Source organism: Pseudoliparis swirei, chromosome 1, assembly GCF_029220125.1.
Source record: "Pseudoliparis swirei isolate HS2019 ecotype Mariana Trench chromosome 1, NWPU_hadal_v1, whole genome shotgun sequence".
Lineage (NCBI taxonomy): Eukaryota > Metazoa > Chordata > Actinopteri > Perciformes > Liparidae > Pseudoliparis > Pseudoliparis swirei.
The window spans coordinates 11179533-11198000 of record NC_079388.1 but is presented as its reverse complement, the minus strand read 5'-3'; the positions used below and the strand labels follow the sequence as shown (position 1 = coordinate 11198000).

General features: G+C 42.0%; 3 protein-coding genes across 6 annotated transcripts; 2 read left to right on the top strand and 1 right to left on the bottom strand.

The window, feature by feature from the left end:
- Positions 1-8314, top strand: LOC130194358 (catenin beta-1-like). Of its 4 annotated transcripts, XM_056415360.1 has the most exons (18): positions 1-116; positions 828-906; positions 1055-1104; positions 1660-1869; positions 1992-2242; positions 2398-2636; positions 3862-4063; positions 4177-4321; positions 4434-4537; positions 4860-4994; positions 5126-5329; positions 5474-5632; positions 5719-5838; positions 6082-6232; positions 6331-6452; positions 6668-6725; positions 7108-7302; positions 7404-8314. In XM_056415360.1, the coding sequence occupies exons 3-17, from the start codon at positions 1092-1094 to the stop codon at positions 7296-7298; spliced, it is 2304 nt and encodes a 767-aa protein (XP_056271335.1). In that variant the 5' UTR covers positions 1-116; positions 828-906; positions 1055-1091; the 3' UTR covers positions 7299-7302; positions 7404-8314. The 4 variants fall into 4 exon arrangements, with proteins under 4 accessions (XP_056271335.1, XP_056271310.1, XP_056271319.1 ...); XM_056415335.1 differs by lacking the exon at positions 828-906; XM_056415344.1 differs by lacking the exon at positions 828-906 and having other exon boundaries at positions 1-125.
- Positions 8315-11411: 3097 nt separating this feature from the next.
- LOC130198048 (forkhead box protein Q1-like) lies at positions 11412-12528 on the bottom strand. Its single transcript, XM_056421099.1, has 3 exons — positions 12373-12528; positions 12163-12258; positions 11412-12050 (listed from the first exon to the last, which is right to left on the bottom strand). Exons 1-3 carry the CDS (start codon positions 12526-12528, stop codon positions 11412-11414), a joined length of 891 nt encoding a protein of 296 aa, XP_056277074.1.
- Positions 12529-14812: 2284 nt separating this feature from the next.
- si:rp71-45k5.2 (uncharacterized protein LOC560783 homolog) lies at positions 14813-16153 on the top strand. The gene is made up of 3 exons (XM_056419033.1): positions 14813-14919; positions 15034-15129; positions 15242-16153. Exons 1-3 carry the CDS (start codon positions 14902-14904, stop codon positions 15878-15880), a joined length of 753 nt encoding a protein of 250 aa, XP_056275008.1. The 5' UTR covers positions 14813-14901; the 3' UTR covers positions 15881-16153.
- Positions 16154-18468: the final 2315 nt, after the last annotated feature.

Here is an 18468-nt window from a genome sequence, read left to right as displayed (position 1 = left end):
CGGGTGTGGTTCGGACTTCTACGGGTGGTTCACCTAGCAGCACTTTTCCCATTTCCAGCCAAGAGAAAGGACACACAAATCCCCGACAGGAACCACGGAGGACCCGCAAGACTCTGGTAAAGATAGTATGTGAACTACAGCTTTAATTTAACCTATTTAGAACGCGTCAATGTCAATTAAAAACATATTTGGCTCGGAAGAGGGCTCCGTTAGGGTTTTCTGGTGTGGCTGGCAGCACAGCGGGTTTTGTACGGTGGCGCTTGGATCTACTTTTCATACGTCCTGGCTAAATAAAACAAATTGGATGGTTCGCTTTAAAGTCAAGATTCGTACAATTAATCGATTTGTAGAAATGGTGACTTAGACTATTGGTTGCGTCTTGTGACAACTCGTAACAATTTAGCTCGTGCTTTGTGAGTGAAGCCCTAAACTGTGTTTGTTTATGTTAGCTAGTTGGCTAACCAGCGGAGGGGTTAGCTTAGCGAGCCCTCAAGGTAAACCAGCCAACCTGTTCGCTAGCGGTCTTGAATAATATGCCCTTTAAATGTTTTTTTAGTGGGTGGTGTAACCTGTGCAGTTAGATAGGATTGTAGTTTTCGTTAGGTAGCTTGCTCGGCTCCTACTCAGACACCCCGCGAGAGGAGGAGTCATGGAAGTGATTGCGGGCGGAGGGGGTAGTTTCTCTCATTGGAAACCCAAGCTGCGAGGTCGGAACTTGGCCGTGGTGGGGGGAGGGGGAGAAATATCCCTTTGATGTTCTTTGCTGCTGAATGGTGAATTGTGTTCGCGCTGGCCTGGAAATACCCACCACTTTGCTCTCTCGGCAGGAGGTGGAGGCTCGGCATTTCCCCTCCTAGCTACGTTAGCAAGACACAGAAGCTTCTGATCCACAGCCGGCGGGCGCAGGTAACGTTAGTGCAGAAGACAGACGGGCTTATTCTGAGACAGCGTCGGAGAAACGCGTAAATAGTACGATTAGGTTTGGTTCTAGCAAACAACAACTCAAGGTTGAGTGCGAGTTGTCTTATTTTCCCCTGTGTTTCCTTTTACGCAGACATATCTGCGGTGCGGGCTGAGGGCAGGCAAGAACAATGGCTACCCAGTGTAAGTATGAAAAACTTTCCGATCAAGTATTTCCATGTTGATATGAACAGAGCCCGTCATATTTTAATGTTCACGTACATACAAGTTTACGTAAGCGTGTCTCTGTACATAATTCTATGACATATCATAAACCTTGTGGCACGGTCGAAGTTGGAAAAGTGGGAGCTCGGCGAGCACATGTCACAGTATCTAATCAAATGTACTTCGTCTTTTTTTTTACATCTGAATTTCTCCAAACAAATACATTTAAGAAATTGACATGGTTAAATTTTCAATAAGTAAGATACCTGAAGGCATCAGGCAAAGAGTTCTTTCTTTTCTTGTTCCGTTCTTTTCTATTTTAGTTTATGAAATTTCTGTTATTGAAAAAGAAATGGCATAAACTAAACTTTTAATTATTACAACTACCAGTTGCATTAATTCAAGATTACCAAAACCGTTAACATTACTCTGAAAAAGTATTTGCATAAAACAGTAAAATAAGAAAGTGAGAAATATCACCTCTACGCTCCTTGTCATACCTTGTGTTTCACTTAATTCTTTGCTTTTGTGTAGCTGATCTGATGGAGTTGGACATGGCGATGGGAGACAGCAAGGCTGCGGTGACTCAGTGGCAGCAGCAGTCCTACCTGGATTCAGGCATTCAGTCTGGAGTAACAACTACAGCACCATCTCTGAGTGGGAAAGGAAATCCTGATGCTGAGGAGGATGATCCAGGCCTCTATGACTGGGACTTCAACCAGCCCTTCACTCCTGAGTCTACAGGTATACAAGATACTGCATACATCATGATATTTGCAAGATCAGGATAGCCTATATGGCATACATGGTATAAATCTCTCATTGAGATTGTCTTAATATTAATCGCCATCTCGCATGACTTTCAGACATGGAGGGCTATGCCATGACCCGGGCCCAGCGTGTGCGTGCTGCCATGTTCCCAGAGACCTTGGAGGAGGGCATCCAGATTACACCTACTCAGCTGGATGCTGCCCACCCCACTGCAGTGCAGCGCCTGGCAGAGCCCTCTCAGATGCTGAAGCATGCTGTGGTCAACCTCATTAACTATCAAGATGATGCTGAGCTGGCCACTCGTGCCATCCCTGAGCTTACCAAACTGCTTAATGATGAGGACCAGGTATGTGTACTAAAAAGTAAATTAACACATGAAATCACTCAAATGGGGGAAATGGAGCCTGCTGAGTAACATGTGGTGTCATTTAAGTTATTGGCAATACAATTTAAATTCCGTTCTAAAACATGCACCGCTAACAAAACACACCTCTGTCTTAGGTTGTCGTGAACAAAGCTGCTGTAATGGTGCATCAGTTGTCGAAGAAGGAGGCATCGCGTCATGCCCTCATGCGCTCCCCACAAATGGTTTCGGCCGTTGTTCGTGCCATGCAGAACACCGGCGATGTGGAGACAGCTCGCTGCTCTGCTGGCACCTTGCACAATCTTTCCCACCATCGTGAGGGGCTCCTTGCAATCTTCAAGTCTGGAGGCATTCCTGCCCTGGTCAAGATGCTGGGGTAAGGAACTGGAAGAATTGTGGGGCTCTTCACAGCAGATGTGCAGTATCAGTGTACCAACAGCCAAATGGTCTATAACTAGCAAGAAGAATGCAAATAAGCTGTCTTAAAAGTGGTTTGTGTGTCTTTCTTTGCACGTTATCACTGAATGGCAGGTATTAATGTATTATTAAATACCATTTTACAGACTTTTACTTTTGAGTTGGTTCCATTGGCCACTAATTGGCATGACATGTTTTTAGGCTGAGATGTATCAGACAGTGGTGTTCTGTTAATCACACACAAATAAACACAATATAGTTAATTTTCTTACTTTTCTCTAACTATGTTTACTGGTGAAGGCTGGACACAGTAACAAAATACAACAATGTACTCTGCAGCAGTCGATCAATCATGATTAAACACATAAGTAAAGTGGAAAAGAAGACGAACTGTGTTAAAAGTATAACTTTTACGAAGCATTAGTCTACTTCACCAAGTATTAGCTCACCATAAACAAATGTGACTAACTAGCAACTAGACTTCATGTGAAATCTAAACTGACTCATCACTTTGCTTAGATGTGATAAATCCCTAGTTATATAGTGTCTACTCTCTAGAATAACCTGCTTAAAATTCTCACCCACGAGCTATATCTCAAAGAATACTCTTCAATGCGATCCTTTTGAAAATGTTAAACGGTCCTCCTTTCTAACTTTTCTCTTTGTGATCCCCATGAAAAGCCAGAACATAGTCACAACACTATGTTGGCTGGCAAGTTACAACCTGTTGGATATCACATGTGTGTGTTTGAATTTGCACCTGGAATCATATTTCCACACTTCAAATGGAGGATAGAACAAACAGTTGCTTGACTGGTTGGCAAAAACTCGATTTTACAAGACTACAAAAATGTTGTTGCCATGAATATTTAGTTTTTAGCGCAGACTGCGACATACTCTTAAACTGCTCCAAAGTAACAAATAGCTTATTTTGCCAGATTGAGTCCCACTGGACACGGCAGACTGGGGAATCACATTTTAACTTCTAGCTAGTTTCAGTCCAATACTTGATTCAAGGTCATCCTGACAACACCTCTGCACCCACAGATGACTGCGATGAATTGAACCAGTTGTCACCAACACGTGTACTTTATAAAGAAATGTTACATAATTGTGTGTATTTTGTATTTGAAATGGTGTTTTTGGCTGTAGTCTTGTTTTTTTATAGATTTTTTTCCCCCCAGCTCTCCAGTGGATAGTGTGTTGTTCTACGCCATCACCACGCTCCACAATCTGTTGTTGCATCAGGAAGGGGCAAAGATGGCAGTGCGCCTGGCTGGAGGACTCCAGAAGATGGTGGCACTGTTGGCTAATACCAATGTCAAGTTTCTGGCAATCACCACTGACTGCCTGCAGATCCTTGCATATGGAAACCAGGAAAGCAAGGTATTCGAAGATGAACATACTTCTTTATTCAGGTTCAGATTCACGTATCTTCTGACCTACTTGGCTTGTTGCAGTTTATAGCGCATAATAACATAAACCTGCATTTGTTTTAGCTGATCATTCTGGCCAGTGGTGGTCCTCAGGCCCTGGTCAACATCATGAGGACCTTCACATATGAGAAACTGCTGTGGACCACAAGCAGAGTGCTCAAGGTGCTCTCTGTTTGCTCAAGCAACAAACCTGCAATCGTAGAGGCTGGTATGTACAGAAATTGAAGACAATTTCTAGTTGTGATTTGCTAATATGGTGAACTGTTCCTGATGTAATTAATTTGTTTGGTCTGTGTGTGTGTGTGTGTGTGTGTGTGTAGGAGGCATGCAGGCCTTGGGGCTTCATCTGACAGACCCAAGCCAGCGTCTGGTCCAGAACTGTCTCTGGACTCTAAGGAATCTTTCAGATGCTGCCACAAAACAGGTACAACACACTTTGTAGTCACAGACGCTAACTTCTTATGAGGGCCTACATGTTAACGAGATAGTTCAGATTTTTAAAAATGTTAGATGATTTACTTATAAATAGTCCATGCAGTAGGTTGTTCATGCCCCTAGTTGGGCGAAGAAGACAGGAGTACATTCAACATGTATGTACTATACAGAATGGCAGGAGCCCATCGTTGGAATTCTATTTAATATAAAGTATTAGATTAAACAAAATGCTAAATTATTTAGGATGTATTCATTCCTCACCCCTCATTTGTTTCCTTTTGTCCGATCAACCCGTCTTCTGCTCTCTCCAGGAGGGAATGGAGGGTCTTCTGGGCACCTTGGTTCAGCTGCTGGGCAGTGATGACATCAATGTAGTGACATGTGCTGCTGGCATCCTCTCCAACCTGACCTGCAACAACTATAGTAACAAACTCATGGTCTGCCAGGTGCGTACTATTCAAACAACCGTCATCCATAACTATGCATCTCTGTGGGGTGTGTATTGAGTATTCTCTGTCAGCTGTTTAATTTTTGTGTAGTAACATGCATTCCACTGATTGATCCAATGACATGCTAGGTTGGAGGTATTGAGGCTCTGGTGCGAACCGTGCTGAGGGCCGGCGACAGAGAAGACATCACAGAGCCGGCCGTCTGTGCCCTGCGCCACCTGACCTCCCGCCACCAGGATGCTGAGATGGCCCAGAACGCTGTGCGCCTTCATTACGGCCTGCCTGTGGTGGTGAAACTACTGCACCCTCCGTCCCACTGGCCACTAATCAAGGTCATTAGCCATCTCAATTCCTCCGCACCTACACATTTTACCCAGAACATTCTGTTGGATAAACATTTCATATCCTGACATCATTGAATGACGAGATTTAATTCCAATTAACTCAACCAAATTACTAATTTCCCCCATATCAAGGCTACAGTTGGTCTGATCCGCAACCTGGCGCTTTGCCCAGCCAACCACAGTGCTCTGCGGGAGCAGGGAGCCATTCCCCGCCTGGTCCAACTGCTCGTCAGGGCTCACCAGGACACCCAGCGGCGCACCAGTATGGGAGGCAACCAGCAGCAGTTTGTGGTGTGTAATCAAGCAAGCCAACAACCCTTTACGCTTTCTTTTATTGAAATAGTTTGAGTTTACTTTTTTCCCTCTCCTACACACAGGAGGGTGTGCGTATGGAGGAAATCGTGGAAGGCTGCACAGGAGCGCTGCACATCCTGGCCCGGGATGTCCACAACCGAATTGTCATCAGAGGGCTCAACACCATTCCACTCTTTGTCCAGGTTAAACATTAACCCCAATCTTACTACAGACAAACACAAACTATTGCACAGCCATGAACATTTGTATGTTTACAACTTCTAACAACTTAACGGTTACATTTGTGAAAGACCAAAGCTGTCCATTAGTAACTGTAATTCTCCTTTTCTCTTGCTCCGATTATGTTTCCACTACATTCATGTCAACAACTCTCTTTGGCTTTTATCAAATGTCTAATCTTCCTCTCTGCTGTTCACTGTCTCTAGTTGCTGTATTCTCCAGTGGAGAACATCCAGCGTGTGGCAGCAGGTGTGCTGTGTGAACTGGCTCAGGACAAGGAAGCTGCAGAGGCAATTGAAGCTGAAGGAGCCACTGCACCCCTCACTGAGCTGCTGCACTCCCGTAACGAGGGCGTTGGTGAGGACTGGTGCACAAATACAGGCAGCGAAGATGTTTTGGGTTGTCTGTGAACTCGTGTAGACTTAAGTGCACTTGGCTTGTGTTGTCTCCTGTAGCAACCTATGCTGCAGCTGTGCTGTTCCGCATGTCCGAGGACAAGCCCCAGGACTACAAGAAACGTCTGTCAGTTGAGCTGACCAGCTCTTTGTTCAGAACTGAGCCCATGGCCTGGAACGAGGTACACGCATGTCTATAAATACACACACACACACACACAATGTGATAGTCAAGTGATGGTCAGATAAAAAATGGACTTCATGCTGAAAATGTGAGCAAATCTAATATAGATATATACACACATACTCTTAATATCAGTATTTTATCATACGTTTTGTAAGAACTCCTCGCTCCGACATATGCTAACGTTACTCATGACACGTTTGCCTTTTCTAGACTGGAGACCTGGGACTGGACATAGCTCAGGGAGACCCCCTGGCTTACAGGCAGGATGGTAAGTGTCTTATCTTTTAATGAAATCCTCATTCGGTTTCTCGCCTCATATTTCATCATCTGTTTGGTTTATGTAATTTGATCTTTTTAAAAAGTTTTGGATTCTTTTGATATTGATAGAATAATATGTAGTGACTGTATTGAATGTTGTGTGAGTTGCAACACGATTGTATTTCTGCATAGCAGCGTTTGTCTCTTTTCAATCAAAGTTTATAAAATCCTAAATATTTCATTGAATATGAAACTTGATTATACCGTATCTTGCCCACGATATATTATTCGGTGCCACCTATAAATGACGGCTGATCACTCTGCATATGTTTAGAATAAAACAAAATGCATCCCGTTCACCAATTTATCATTTTAAATGTTTCTCCTTCCAGATGGACCGTACCGGGCCTACCCAGCGGCCTATGGCCAGGACTCTCTTTTGGACCCCATGATGGAAGGTGCCGACTACCATGCTGACAATCTGCCCGACCTGGGCCACCACACTGACCCATTGCCAGACCTCGGCCACTCCCAGGACCTGATGGACAGCAACCAGCTGGCCTGGTTTGACACAGACCTGTAGATTGGTAAGACGGGGTGAACGTAACTTACAAGTTGACAGTAAAAGCTATATTTGCTATAACGAGCAGCACACTAATTAAATACTGTGTCTTGTGCTCTTTTACAGTTGTATTCGGATAGAACCTCCATTGTGATTGGCCTCTATTGTCTGAAGCAGCATTATGATTGGTTAAAGGTAAAGAGAGGAATAAGGTCTTGGAAAGTGTCACACACACGAAAATATAGAAGATGGTTGCCATTGGAACGTTAAAGCAAGTTGAAGCGGGAGGAAAAGAAGCGGTTAAAGTATCAGATGTGGAATCACACAATGGTGCAGATTGCCAATATGGATGAGTCCACATGAGGTGGATCTTAAAAAGTTTGAAACATGTTTTAGCCTTGCATGTATTATCATTATTTGTTTCTATTTTTCTTCTATTTTTTTATTTCTTTTTGTATTACTCATTCTCTGTTATGGTACTGACCCAGCTTGCCTTCGCACTAGCCATCTTCATTTTCTCTTTAATGCTAATCATTTGTAATTTTTAATACAAAAAACGTATATAACATGTAGTGTTAAGTTATAGTGATATTATACAATGTTCCTTTGGTTTATGGCCGAATGTGTACAACACTAATAATCAGTTTAAATGTACTCTGACTTAAAGTGTAACATTGTGTAGTTTTTTTAATAATCTCATAAATGGAGAATTATGCATTCTTAATATGTGCTTGTTTAAGCATAAAATATGTGTCACAAATGTTCAAAAGAGGGAGATGGGTAAATTGAGGGTGGGTTGGGGATAAATCTAGAGACAAGTGTTTTATATACAGTATCACCGGTAGGTTAACAACTATTTTGTATGCTATCATTGGATGTCTGATAGAAAAGTCTAACGCTATCATTGGTGGTCTAATAAAACCCAGTTTTATGTGCGATCAAGGTAGCTAGGTTGATGAACCAGTTGTAGTCCTGCTGTGCTTATTTTGGAGACGAGGTTATGACGTGGCTGAAAAATAAAATGGCATTTTATTTCATATAGTCTCTGGCCTGTGTCTTCTGTCCTTCATGTGCTGTTGGCATTGTTTACTGTGGTAGAGGCCTGTGTTCTCACGCTTTTACAAGTATGAAGGAGGAATGTATTGCGCTAGCTCTGGTTCTCAAACTGGTGCCACGTTATTACAGGTGGGGCGGGGCAGTGCGGGGATCTTTACATATTAACATTACATATTTACATTAACGGGTCACGGTTGCCCATGCGCGACGTCACAGATGGGGCGCAGACCATGGCTGGGAAGAGGAATGCAGGCGCTGATCAAGACCGTCTCTCCAAATGTGCAGCGGACACACCGTCGTACAGAGAAACCCAGCTGTGCCGTGAACTACACAAGGTTTTGACCGAGGCTATCGGTGTGGTCAATTTCATAACAAGGTCCCTGAAAGCACCACTGTGTTCACTGAGGAGATGGAGGCTTCAGCTGCTTCACATGAGGAAACGTTGCTGTGCCTTTGAGCTCAGAGACATTAAACATGCATCACATGACATGCGTCAGACAGGACAGTAACATACAATTGAAATTGAATGCATATTATCCATACACATTATTCTGCAAGGAGGACTCTTTATCATTTATTTTATCTTTGTAATGTTACACTTGTATATACCTTGAGTCAAATTTCTGCCGATTAATAATTTCTGATGGAATTGGCCAGTGACGTATTTCTAAAGCTGAGTTAATTAAATCTTCATCTTCAAGGCAGAGAGCAGCATCTTCCTCAGCTGCAGACCAGGCTTCACGAGCTGAGATGTGGTTCAGGAGACTTGATCAAGGGAATATTGACTCCTTTCAGAACCTGAGTGAATTTGAACTAATACTGTTATAACTTGATGGCTCACACATCTGCACTAATGTAGTTTTACACATTGTTTTGAAAAGATATTTAGTGTAAAACTCTGACATATTTGTTTAGTTTTTCACAGGTTGCACATATTGTTATTATCTTGAAAAGATATTCAATGCCAAACATGTTAATTGCAGCCCCAATAAGCTGTTTGCCAAATATTATTTCTTTTTTGCACAACTTTATTTGCATAGTTCTAACAAAGTGATTGCACGTTTTAGTTGTGTTTGTCTGATGGAGTAATCTGGTTTAATGAAGTGATTTTCTTTATTCTATTATTTGAAAAAGCACAGATTTTATTTCAAAAAAAATTCAGCATCTGTGGAAGTTTGAGCATCACTAATTGCAAAAGCATGAGGGAGAGCTTATTTTTTGCACAATAAACTTATTTAAACCATTAAGCATTCTTCAGTATATTTGCACTAAACTAAAACATTCAGTGACATGTCCAAGTTATTTAAGAATAATTATTCCATGTCCTGAAAAAGGCTGAACCCAAAAGAAATCTATAAGACGGCATCTATAATCTATAGACTTTAATTTTAAGATGATCCTGTGACTTTCAAGCTGTTGCCGGCCACATAAAATGACATGGCGGGCAGTATTTGATTCATATATCTCCAGATTTAAATAATACATTGTGCGCCTACTTTCACATCAGCAGAATGCAATAACTCTTGACAGCTTTAAGCCCATGGTCTTTGACTTTCTTTTGTCCTGTGATGATAGACTGATGACATAGCATGAAATAGGAACCAAAAAGAATATTGCTTCTACAACTATATTTCTCTCTTTGGTCGTGTAAGTAATAAGTAAAATTAGTTTGAATATATTGAAATGAAACTGAATAGATGTGGTAATATCAGTAAAGAAGGTGGAACTTTACCGAAATTGCCCTTTAAAAAAGTAGAAATTACCTGCGGTCAATGGTCCTGCCCCAATTTATTTGTGTTATTCTTTCCCCAGTTATTAGTGAAACGTAGCATGCGAACAATCCCATACTTGAATAAAATACTACGAGACGCAAATGAATCATTCCCACTGAATAATGCAGTCACAGATGAAAATGTTCACTGTCATCAACGGGTGTGATAAATATTATACATTTTAGATGGGGAAAAAAATCCAGACAGTCCAGTCCTGGCATGTCCTTTGTAACTAATGCAGAGATGTAGGAGTACCTTTCCTGTTATTAGAGGATGTAGGTCACATTTGTACAATGTTAAAGGCTGAATGGGTTAACACCCTAAATGTTGTATATTTAATATGACAAAAAATAACACTGAGGCAAGTATTTCTGTATCCTTTTATGTGTTTTCAAAGCTGTACACATTCAGAACGCCAAAGCAGTAGAAAGTGGACATGTTCGAACTTCTTTTTGTTTTAAAGGAAACGTAATACATATTTAGTGGATGCAAAACCAGTTTGTCCCTTCAAAAGACATTACCATGAGAGACAACCACTGGACTAAGGTGAAAGACACTGGAATGTGGGTGATTAAACAAGAACAATGCTGCTTTTAGGTGAACAGATTATGACAACCGTTGAGTGATTTTCACCTCATCTGAGCTCCACTGTGTTATTCAGTGGGCTGACCAGACACCAGTAAACATGAATGACATGATGGTGTGTGGATTCATGCACTCAAGTACTGGGCTTGAACACATTCTGGAGGTATGTGTACTTGAGCTACATTTAAACTACTCATTGGACATTTTACCCCACGACAATTATCTGACTGCTTACAAGATGCTTTACAGAGGAAAAATGGTGCACTTATTTTCTTCCTGCTTCTTTATTATAAAAATAAAAATTTACCAAACAGTCACCGGTTGTGTGGAAGAACACCGATGTGTGTCATTTCAAAACAGACAGTCTGTCAAAATAAAATCCCATTTGTATTTAGGACTGTCGTGATTAACACACTGCCCTTTTTCACAGATGGCATGCGTCAGTAGCTAAAGCAGGTGAAAATGATATGGATAATAAAGATGTTTAATTCTACATGCTGACACAACTGACTGACAACTCACTTAAACATTATTAGTAACACTAGTGCCTTTTCCAATATGACAAGTCAAAAAGTGTGCTGTTAACCAGGCTGAATCCTCTTGGTGGCTAATATTACTAATCTTATTGAAAATAACCAACAGCTACAATTGTATTTTACTTCTTCTTTTTTTAAAAAGTTTAGCAAGTTGCAGAAAGCTGATATGTCAGGTACCAAACACTTTACAGCCAGACACAGAGAGCATCATGGGTAAAGGTGGGTACAGAGTGAGTGATGTAATGGGGGCTGATGAAATAAGGAGCAGCGCTGGCTCTTGTGTCGACAGGGAATGAGGACTGAGTGCACACGTCCATCCTGCTGATGGGCTGAGCAGCTCCGTGAGCAGCGAGGATGTGGGGTGTGCTGCCCCCTGTTGAGCAGATGGGGGAACATGCAGCTGAAGCCTGAAGGCCCAGAGGCTCCTCGGAGTCCCATCTGAAGCTCCTCTTTGTCCCACCTAGTCTGTGTGTGGGCCCAGCCTGCTGCTCCACTGTGACCGGCACACTGGACAGAGGAGAAGCTCCGGAGGGCCGAGCAGAGGGGCTGTCTCTCTTCAGGAGGGATTCAATGGAGAAAGGACTGCTGAACTTCACCTTACATCTGATCTGAACCGCTCTGCAGGCCGCAGGCTCAGGAGCGTGGAGAACCGAGCAGAGCTCCGGTGGTCTGCTCGTGTTCTCCGTTTCCACTTTGGAGGCCAACTCAGGGAAGAGCTGCAGGAGTCCTTTGAAGTGACGACGCACCATCTTTGCTGTGATGTGACTGGGGTCCAGTTTCCAGTAGTTTCTCTTACTGTCCAGAGAATCAGGAACCACTGGAGTCTGACATATACAGAACACGGTTATAGAGATTTATAGAGACAGGTTACGTTGTTTATAATATAATTTAAAAGGTCATTTGAAATACCGACAAGTTTTTTGAACGAAAACTTACCTTGACAAAACATTTGTTGGTTGATAAACAAACTCTGATGTGTTTCTCAACAGATTTTCTTTCTTCACAGATTAACGGTGCCAGTTTGTCCATCAACTGAAAAACATTAGGTGGAAATTAAATTAAAGGTTTTGGAAACGACAATCTGTGTTTCATTCGATAGCGTTCTTCAACAGTCATGAATTGGAACATGTCTTGATTCTTTCTCACCTGAGTAAAAGTGAGCATCTTTCCTGGAGTGTCTTGGAGGACCACAGCGATCTTCGCCAGGTAGGTGGTGCTCTTCCTGAACACACCTCGCTGAGAGCTGCTGCCTGGATGAAGGAGCGGAAGCTGAGCTTCACACTCCTCTGTCGTTTTCTGCATCTTGTTTGTTGTAGAATCAGAGGAGTCAGGTCCCACGCAGAGAGACCACAACCTCACTGAGCGCACATGTGGACCTGAAGGGGTCAGCTCTGGCTATAAGTCCTGTTGGGACAATAAGACGTGAGAGGGCGTGCACTGCAGGTTAATGGGGACCTTTTGATATGTAGATGAGCCGTTGCTGCTGGAGGTGGGTGGAGCCCGTGATCACAGTAAGTGTCCATTTTCAGAACATCCATTAGTTTATATGGATGTTCTGAAAACCTGATCTGCCGACTATAAATCTAAACTTATTATGAAGTAATAGAAGTCTAACATCTCAGAATATTTGAAAAATGTATCTATTAGGTGACCATATCCTAAGGTTAGGAACAATCTAAGCCCCTCTAAATCTACAATACATTCTAAAAACATTGACAACTTAGCTGTAACTTATATTTTGGCAGTTCACTTTTGAATTATCTTAAAAAGGGAACTCACTAATGTGTTTTGTAAGACGTTCAGTACTCACATTGAAGTTTCAGTGGAGCAACAAACACACTTTAGCCGATTGACTAAACTAGTTTATATCTGCAGCTGTGTGCTGTTCGGTACCTGTGATGCTGTGGCCTTTTTAAACACCAGTTATTATAACATACAACGTGAAACTACACGATTCCATCTCACAAATTGTTATAAGAGATACCATAAAATTGTGTTTTTTCATTATTTCAAAGGCTGATAATCCACAATACACAGTGTCAGGAGTGACGCTGGCATTCCAATGAGCAATCTAATCAGATTCCATGAATTTGCACATCCCTCATCACTGCTTTAGAGTTAACCTGTTGCCCTTTGTCCCACATAATGAAACAGGTAATTTGCATCAGTGATCTTCATTCAGATGCATCCACACATTACCCAAGCGTTATCGACCTATGACAGGAGTGAGGCGTGGTCCTGTTCTCCCAAAAGAAGATCCAGTGTGCAGCTATTCCCCTCACAGATCACCAAAGGAATCATATACATTGAAGAGATGTTATTCGCTTCACAGCTCGATTCTGATTATTCAGTTTTAAGAGTAAATTATTCGTCTAGTAATTAGTATTTTCTTTAGCGAATGACACTTTATTTTCAGACCAATACAGTCAGTGATTTTTTATTAATACAGATAATCATTTTATGTTGGGAAACATAGTGCATGTCTAATATAAGCTCAGTAAACAATTACTTTAAAATCTGTTTTGAGTATGAGTATAATAAAAAGCAACCTGAAAACTCACACTGTGTACTTGAAAAGGTTTACTGTGTGTGTTCAACATTCTCCAATCCTCCGTTCAGACGGCTGAACTGAATGTGAATGAAACACAGATGAGGTGTAAACTACTGGAAACTGACCACACGCCACCCACAACCATCAGCCATTTAAACTGTTACATTCCAGGACTTATTACAGCCTTTGTCTGTGGGAGCAATGCACTTCTTTCGGGAGGGGCACAGTAGTGTAGTCCACTATATGTGTGTTATTAGAGTAATACCAAATGTTGCTTGATAAACTAAAAGCTTATAGTTTGTGAAAAGAAGCTTTTATGGATTGTAAGTGGGGTGTTTTTATTTATAAAAAATAGCAATTTTGATCAGCACCTGGATGTGACGCAGGTTTGAATTTTAGTAAATTATACCTTTTTACACAAATGAAATGTTTTCCGTTTGCAGTAACTGCAAGGCAATGTATTGCTTATTTCTAAATAGATTATATGCTGAACTTTTATATTTTTTAGTGTGCAATTGATATTCTGAACAAAGTACATGATGAACATTAGGAAATATACTGTTTTTGTGAGCACAGGCTCCACCCGCCTCCATCTACTTATCAAAAGGTCCCCATTAACCTGCAGTGCACGCCCTCTCACGTCATATTGTCTAATAGATACATGTTTCAAATATTGTGAGATGTTAGACTTCTTTTACTTTATAATAAGTTTAGATATATAGTCGGTTTTCAGAACATCCATATAAACATATGGATGTTCTGAAAATGGACACTTACTGTGATCACGGGCTCCACCCACCTCCAGCAGCAACGGCTCATCTACTTATCAAAAGGTCCCCATTAACCTGCAGTGCACGCCCTCTCACGTCTTATTGTCCCAACAGGACTTATAGCCAGAGCTGACCCCTTCAGGTCCACATGTGCGCTCAGTGAGGTCGTGGTCACTCTGCGTGGGACCTGACTCCTCTGATTCTACAACAAACAAGATGCAGAAAACGACTGAGGAGTGTGGAGCTCAGTTTCCTCTCCTTCATCCAGGCAGCAGCTCTCAGTGAGGTGTGTTCAGGAAGAGCACCACCTACCTGGCGAAGATCGCTGTGGTCCTCCAAGACACTCCAGGAAAGATGCTCACTTTTACTCAGGTGAGAAAGAGTCAAGACATGTTCCAATTCATGACTGTTGAAGAACGCGATCGAATGAAACACAGATTGTCGTTTCCAAAACCTTTAATTTAATTTCCACCTAATGTTTTTTAGTTGATGGACAAACTGGCACCGTTAATCTGTGAAGAAAGAACATCTGTTGAGAACAACATCAGAGTTTGTTTATCAACCAACAAATGTTTTGTCAAGGTACGTTTTCGTTCAAAAAACTTGTCGGTATTTCAAATGACCTTTTTAATTATATTATAAACAACGTAACCTGTCTCTATAAATCTCTATAACCGTGTTCTGTATATGTCAGACTCCAGTGGTTCCTGATTCTCTGGACAGTAAGAGAAACTACTGGAAACTGGACCCCGGTCACATCACAGCAAAGATGGTGCGTCGTCACTTCAAAGGACTCCTGCAGCTCTTCCCTGAGTTGGCCTCCAAAGTGGAAACGGAGAACACGAGCAGACCACCGGAGCTCTGCTCGGCTCTCCACGCTCCTGAGCCTGCGGCCTGCAGAGCGGTTCAGATCAGATGTAAGGTGAAGTTCAGCAGTCCTTTCTCCATTGAATCCCTCCTGAAGAGAGACAGCCCCTCTGCTCGGCCCTCCGGAGCTTCTCCTCTGTCCAGTGTGCCGGTCACAGTGGAGCAGCAGACTGGGCCCACACACAGACTAGGTGGGACAAAGAGGAGCTTCAGATGGGACTCCGAGGAGCCTCTGGGCCTTCAGGCTTCAGCTGCATGTTCCCCCATCTGCTCAACAGGGGGCAGCACACCCCACATCCTCGCTGCTCACGGAGCTGCTCAGCCCATCAGCAGGATGGACGTGTGCACTCAGTCCTCATTCCCTGTCGACACAAGAGCCAGCGCTGCTCCTTATTTCATCAGCCCCCATTACATCACTCACTCTGTACCCACCTTTACCCATGATGCTCTCTGTGTCTGGCTGTAAAAGTATTCTTTCTACTTCTGAGTTGCACTTTAATATTTCATATGTTTTTCAATGGACCATACGCTCTTGTGAAGTCAGACACACTTTTAAATCACATAAGGCCGATAAATAGTGTCATCTGTTTCTCTTTGTGTCAAGTCATTTTTTATTTGTGGCTGTATTTGTTGCATTTTGTCGTCAGCATCTGACCAAAGGAGGGCAGCATAGTGTTTTAACGTTTATCTTGAAATACAATAATGTCAACACACCGATACCCTTGTATTAAGCAAAGCATTAAAGTTTTTCTACTACATCCTGGTACTTTTTTTTTTTATTGAGCATGAATATTATTAGGTTTTACTTCTGTATTCCTCCTAAACTCACCTGAAAGTCTATGCCATGCCGTGTTTAGGGTGTAACGTGACTACAACATCTATCACATGTCATGAGTAACCAAACAAAACACTTCTGACCATGCAAATTGGTGAAGTTGTTACATTTGAACTTTAAACCCGTTTTCCTGAGGCAGTCGCTATTTAATCCTTGACTTTATACTGAGTTGACTGACCACCGTGGCAAGGTTACAGTGAGCAAACATGTAATCGATGAAAGCTGTTTGCTTTTCTATTTGCAGTGCATCTGCACTGCGATGTATCACGTCTGAACCATAACCTACTTAGTCTATCTAAACTTCTCTGACAATTCACATTGAGAAATCCTGCACTAGAAGTTGCATGATTCATTTTACGTTTTTGAAGGCAAGCACATTTGAAGCCATAGTAGATTAAGTCGGGATATAAAGGCCCAGAGTCGGGGTTGATTAAGAAAGCCGTATGAATGTGTTCACACTGTGGCTCTTTATATACTCTACTGACCCATTTTCAAACACAAAAGAATGTGAGGCCATTCTCCACCACCAAGCCTTACTGGCAGGTCACTGCGAAGTCAAGCACACAGGCAAGACGGCTATTCATTTACGACCCGCTCAGTCAACATTGGAACTTCACAAACAGGATTGGTCGCAAACAGTATGGAAGAATGTAAAGAGAGGGGTTACCTGAGATGTTTAAAGCCAGAATCGCAAAAAAGAATGCGCCGAGTCAGCCAACATTCAAGAATGATGTTGTTCAGCAAATCAAACACAAGCTCACGATTATTTATTCCACGAATATAAATCAAACATTAGATTGATTTAAGTTTGGTAGTTTCAGGCCCAACATCTATAGATTTGAATCATAAACCCCCACAATCTAGATAATAAACACTGCCAACCCTCCACCATTTTTAATCGTGTCACCACTGAACATCGGTGGTAGAAACTCATATGAGTGTCTCTGTGTTTGAGTTATGAAGCAAATAACTCAAAAGGTCTGAGGTAAAGTTTAGATGTTAATGCTTATTCATTTGAAGTCCCTTATCGAGGTCAGAAATGTCTAGCAGATAACATCAGATCATGTGATTCTTGCAGTCCAGGTCCATCATGGGCGAGATCTGGCCTGGGTAGAGGGCGAGGAAAAGGACTTTGTGAGCTCAGCATTTAGCGTTGTGTGCCCACAACATAGTTCCACCCCGTGGGATTACTGGTGGACGACCTAGATTGCAACACAACCTTCTGCCTTCTATCTTTTTTCCCCTCCCTCACTCTGCTGACTGGTCAACAGAGATTACACTCAGGGAGTCGAGTCTGGCAGTCAGACAGAGCATGTGATCGACTGAGTGACACACTCAGGGACAGGAATGCCTAAAAACGTTTTCCTTTTCTTCACTGCTTGTTATATTTCTCTAATCTATTGTGTTTTTTTGTTATAAACCCATTTCCATTCATCCCCCAGGGAAGTCCTCGGGTGAAAAGAGCTTAGCCAGGTACCGAAACTGCTTTGTTTGGAATGAAGCATTCCCAGAAATAACATAGAAAGTGTTAATAAATTATTGAAAGTTTCCCATTAATAGCACAATCAGAGAAACTTGAGCATGTCTGTCTCACCCCTGTTGAGGATTAACGTCAGCTGCTGCATTAATTTACTGATTGAGTAAACTGGTTTGAGCATTAATCCCCCTGAATGCTGCACTGTGCAGTTGATTCTCTCTGTATTTGCTACAGGCCAGTATCACCCAGAATGTATCAGATTGCTTGAACCTCACACTGTGATGAGGGTCTCTGTATGTATGTCTGTTTTTATGTAATGCTGTTTGTAAATTGGTCTCCCAAAATATGCCCCTCCTCAAATTTGGAATATATGAATTGACCATATTGTGTCCTAGTCAATGAGCGTGTGTGTAGGTTTCAGACTAATCTCAGGACAAGATACTGCAGCTTGTTTACATGTAGACCGGGAGACACCATATTGAGAGTAAAAATGCACTAATATTTGCACTCAAACTTCCATTTCCATTCTCTAGAGTCTAGAGAGTAATGAAAAAAACTAATTAAACGGTATTTTAGTTATTGTTACTCAATATATATATATATATATATATATATATATGTTACTCAATATATATTGAGTAACAATAACTAAAATACCGTTCAATTCATTATTTTCATTACTCTAGAGCAGGGATTCCCAAAGTGTGGTGCGCGCACCCCTGGGGGTGCGCGAGCTGTCTCT

Bases quoted from the DNA above. Each gene is read 5' to 3' on its own strand.
- si:rp71-45k5.2 (XM_056419033.1), top strand. The intron at 15,130-15,241 runs GTACGTTTTCGT...TGTATATGTCAG, and splicing joins CCAACAAATGTTTTGTCAAG to ACTCCAGTGGTTCCTGATTC.
- LOC130198048 (XM_056421099.1), bottom strand. From the start codon at position 12,528: ATGCAGAAAACGACAGAGGAGTGTGAAGCTCAGCTTCCGCTCCTTCAT. The intron at 12,259-12,372 runs GTGAGAAAGAAT...AATGTTTTTCAG, and splicing joins AGATGCTCACTTTTACTCAG to TTGATGGACAAACTGGCACC. The intron at 12,051-12,162 runs GTAAGTTTTCGT...TGTATATGTCAG, and splicing joins CCAACAAATGTTTTGTCAAG to ACTCCAGTGGTTCCTGATTC.
- LOC130194358 (XM_056415335.1), top strand. The intron at 4,064-4,176 runs GTATTCGAAGAT...CATTTGTTTTAG, and splicing joins ATGGAAACCAGGAAAGCAAG to CTGATCATTCTGGCCAGTGG. The intron at 5,330-5,473 runs GTCATTAGCCAT...CCCCATATCAAG, and splicing joins CCCACTGGCCACTAATCAAG to GCTACAGTTGGTCTGATCCG.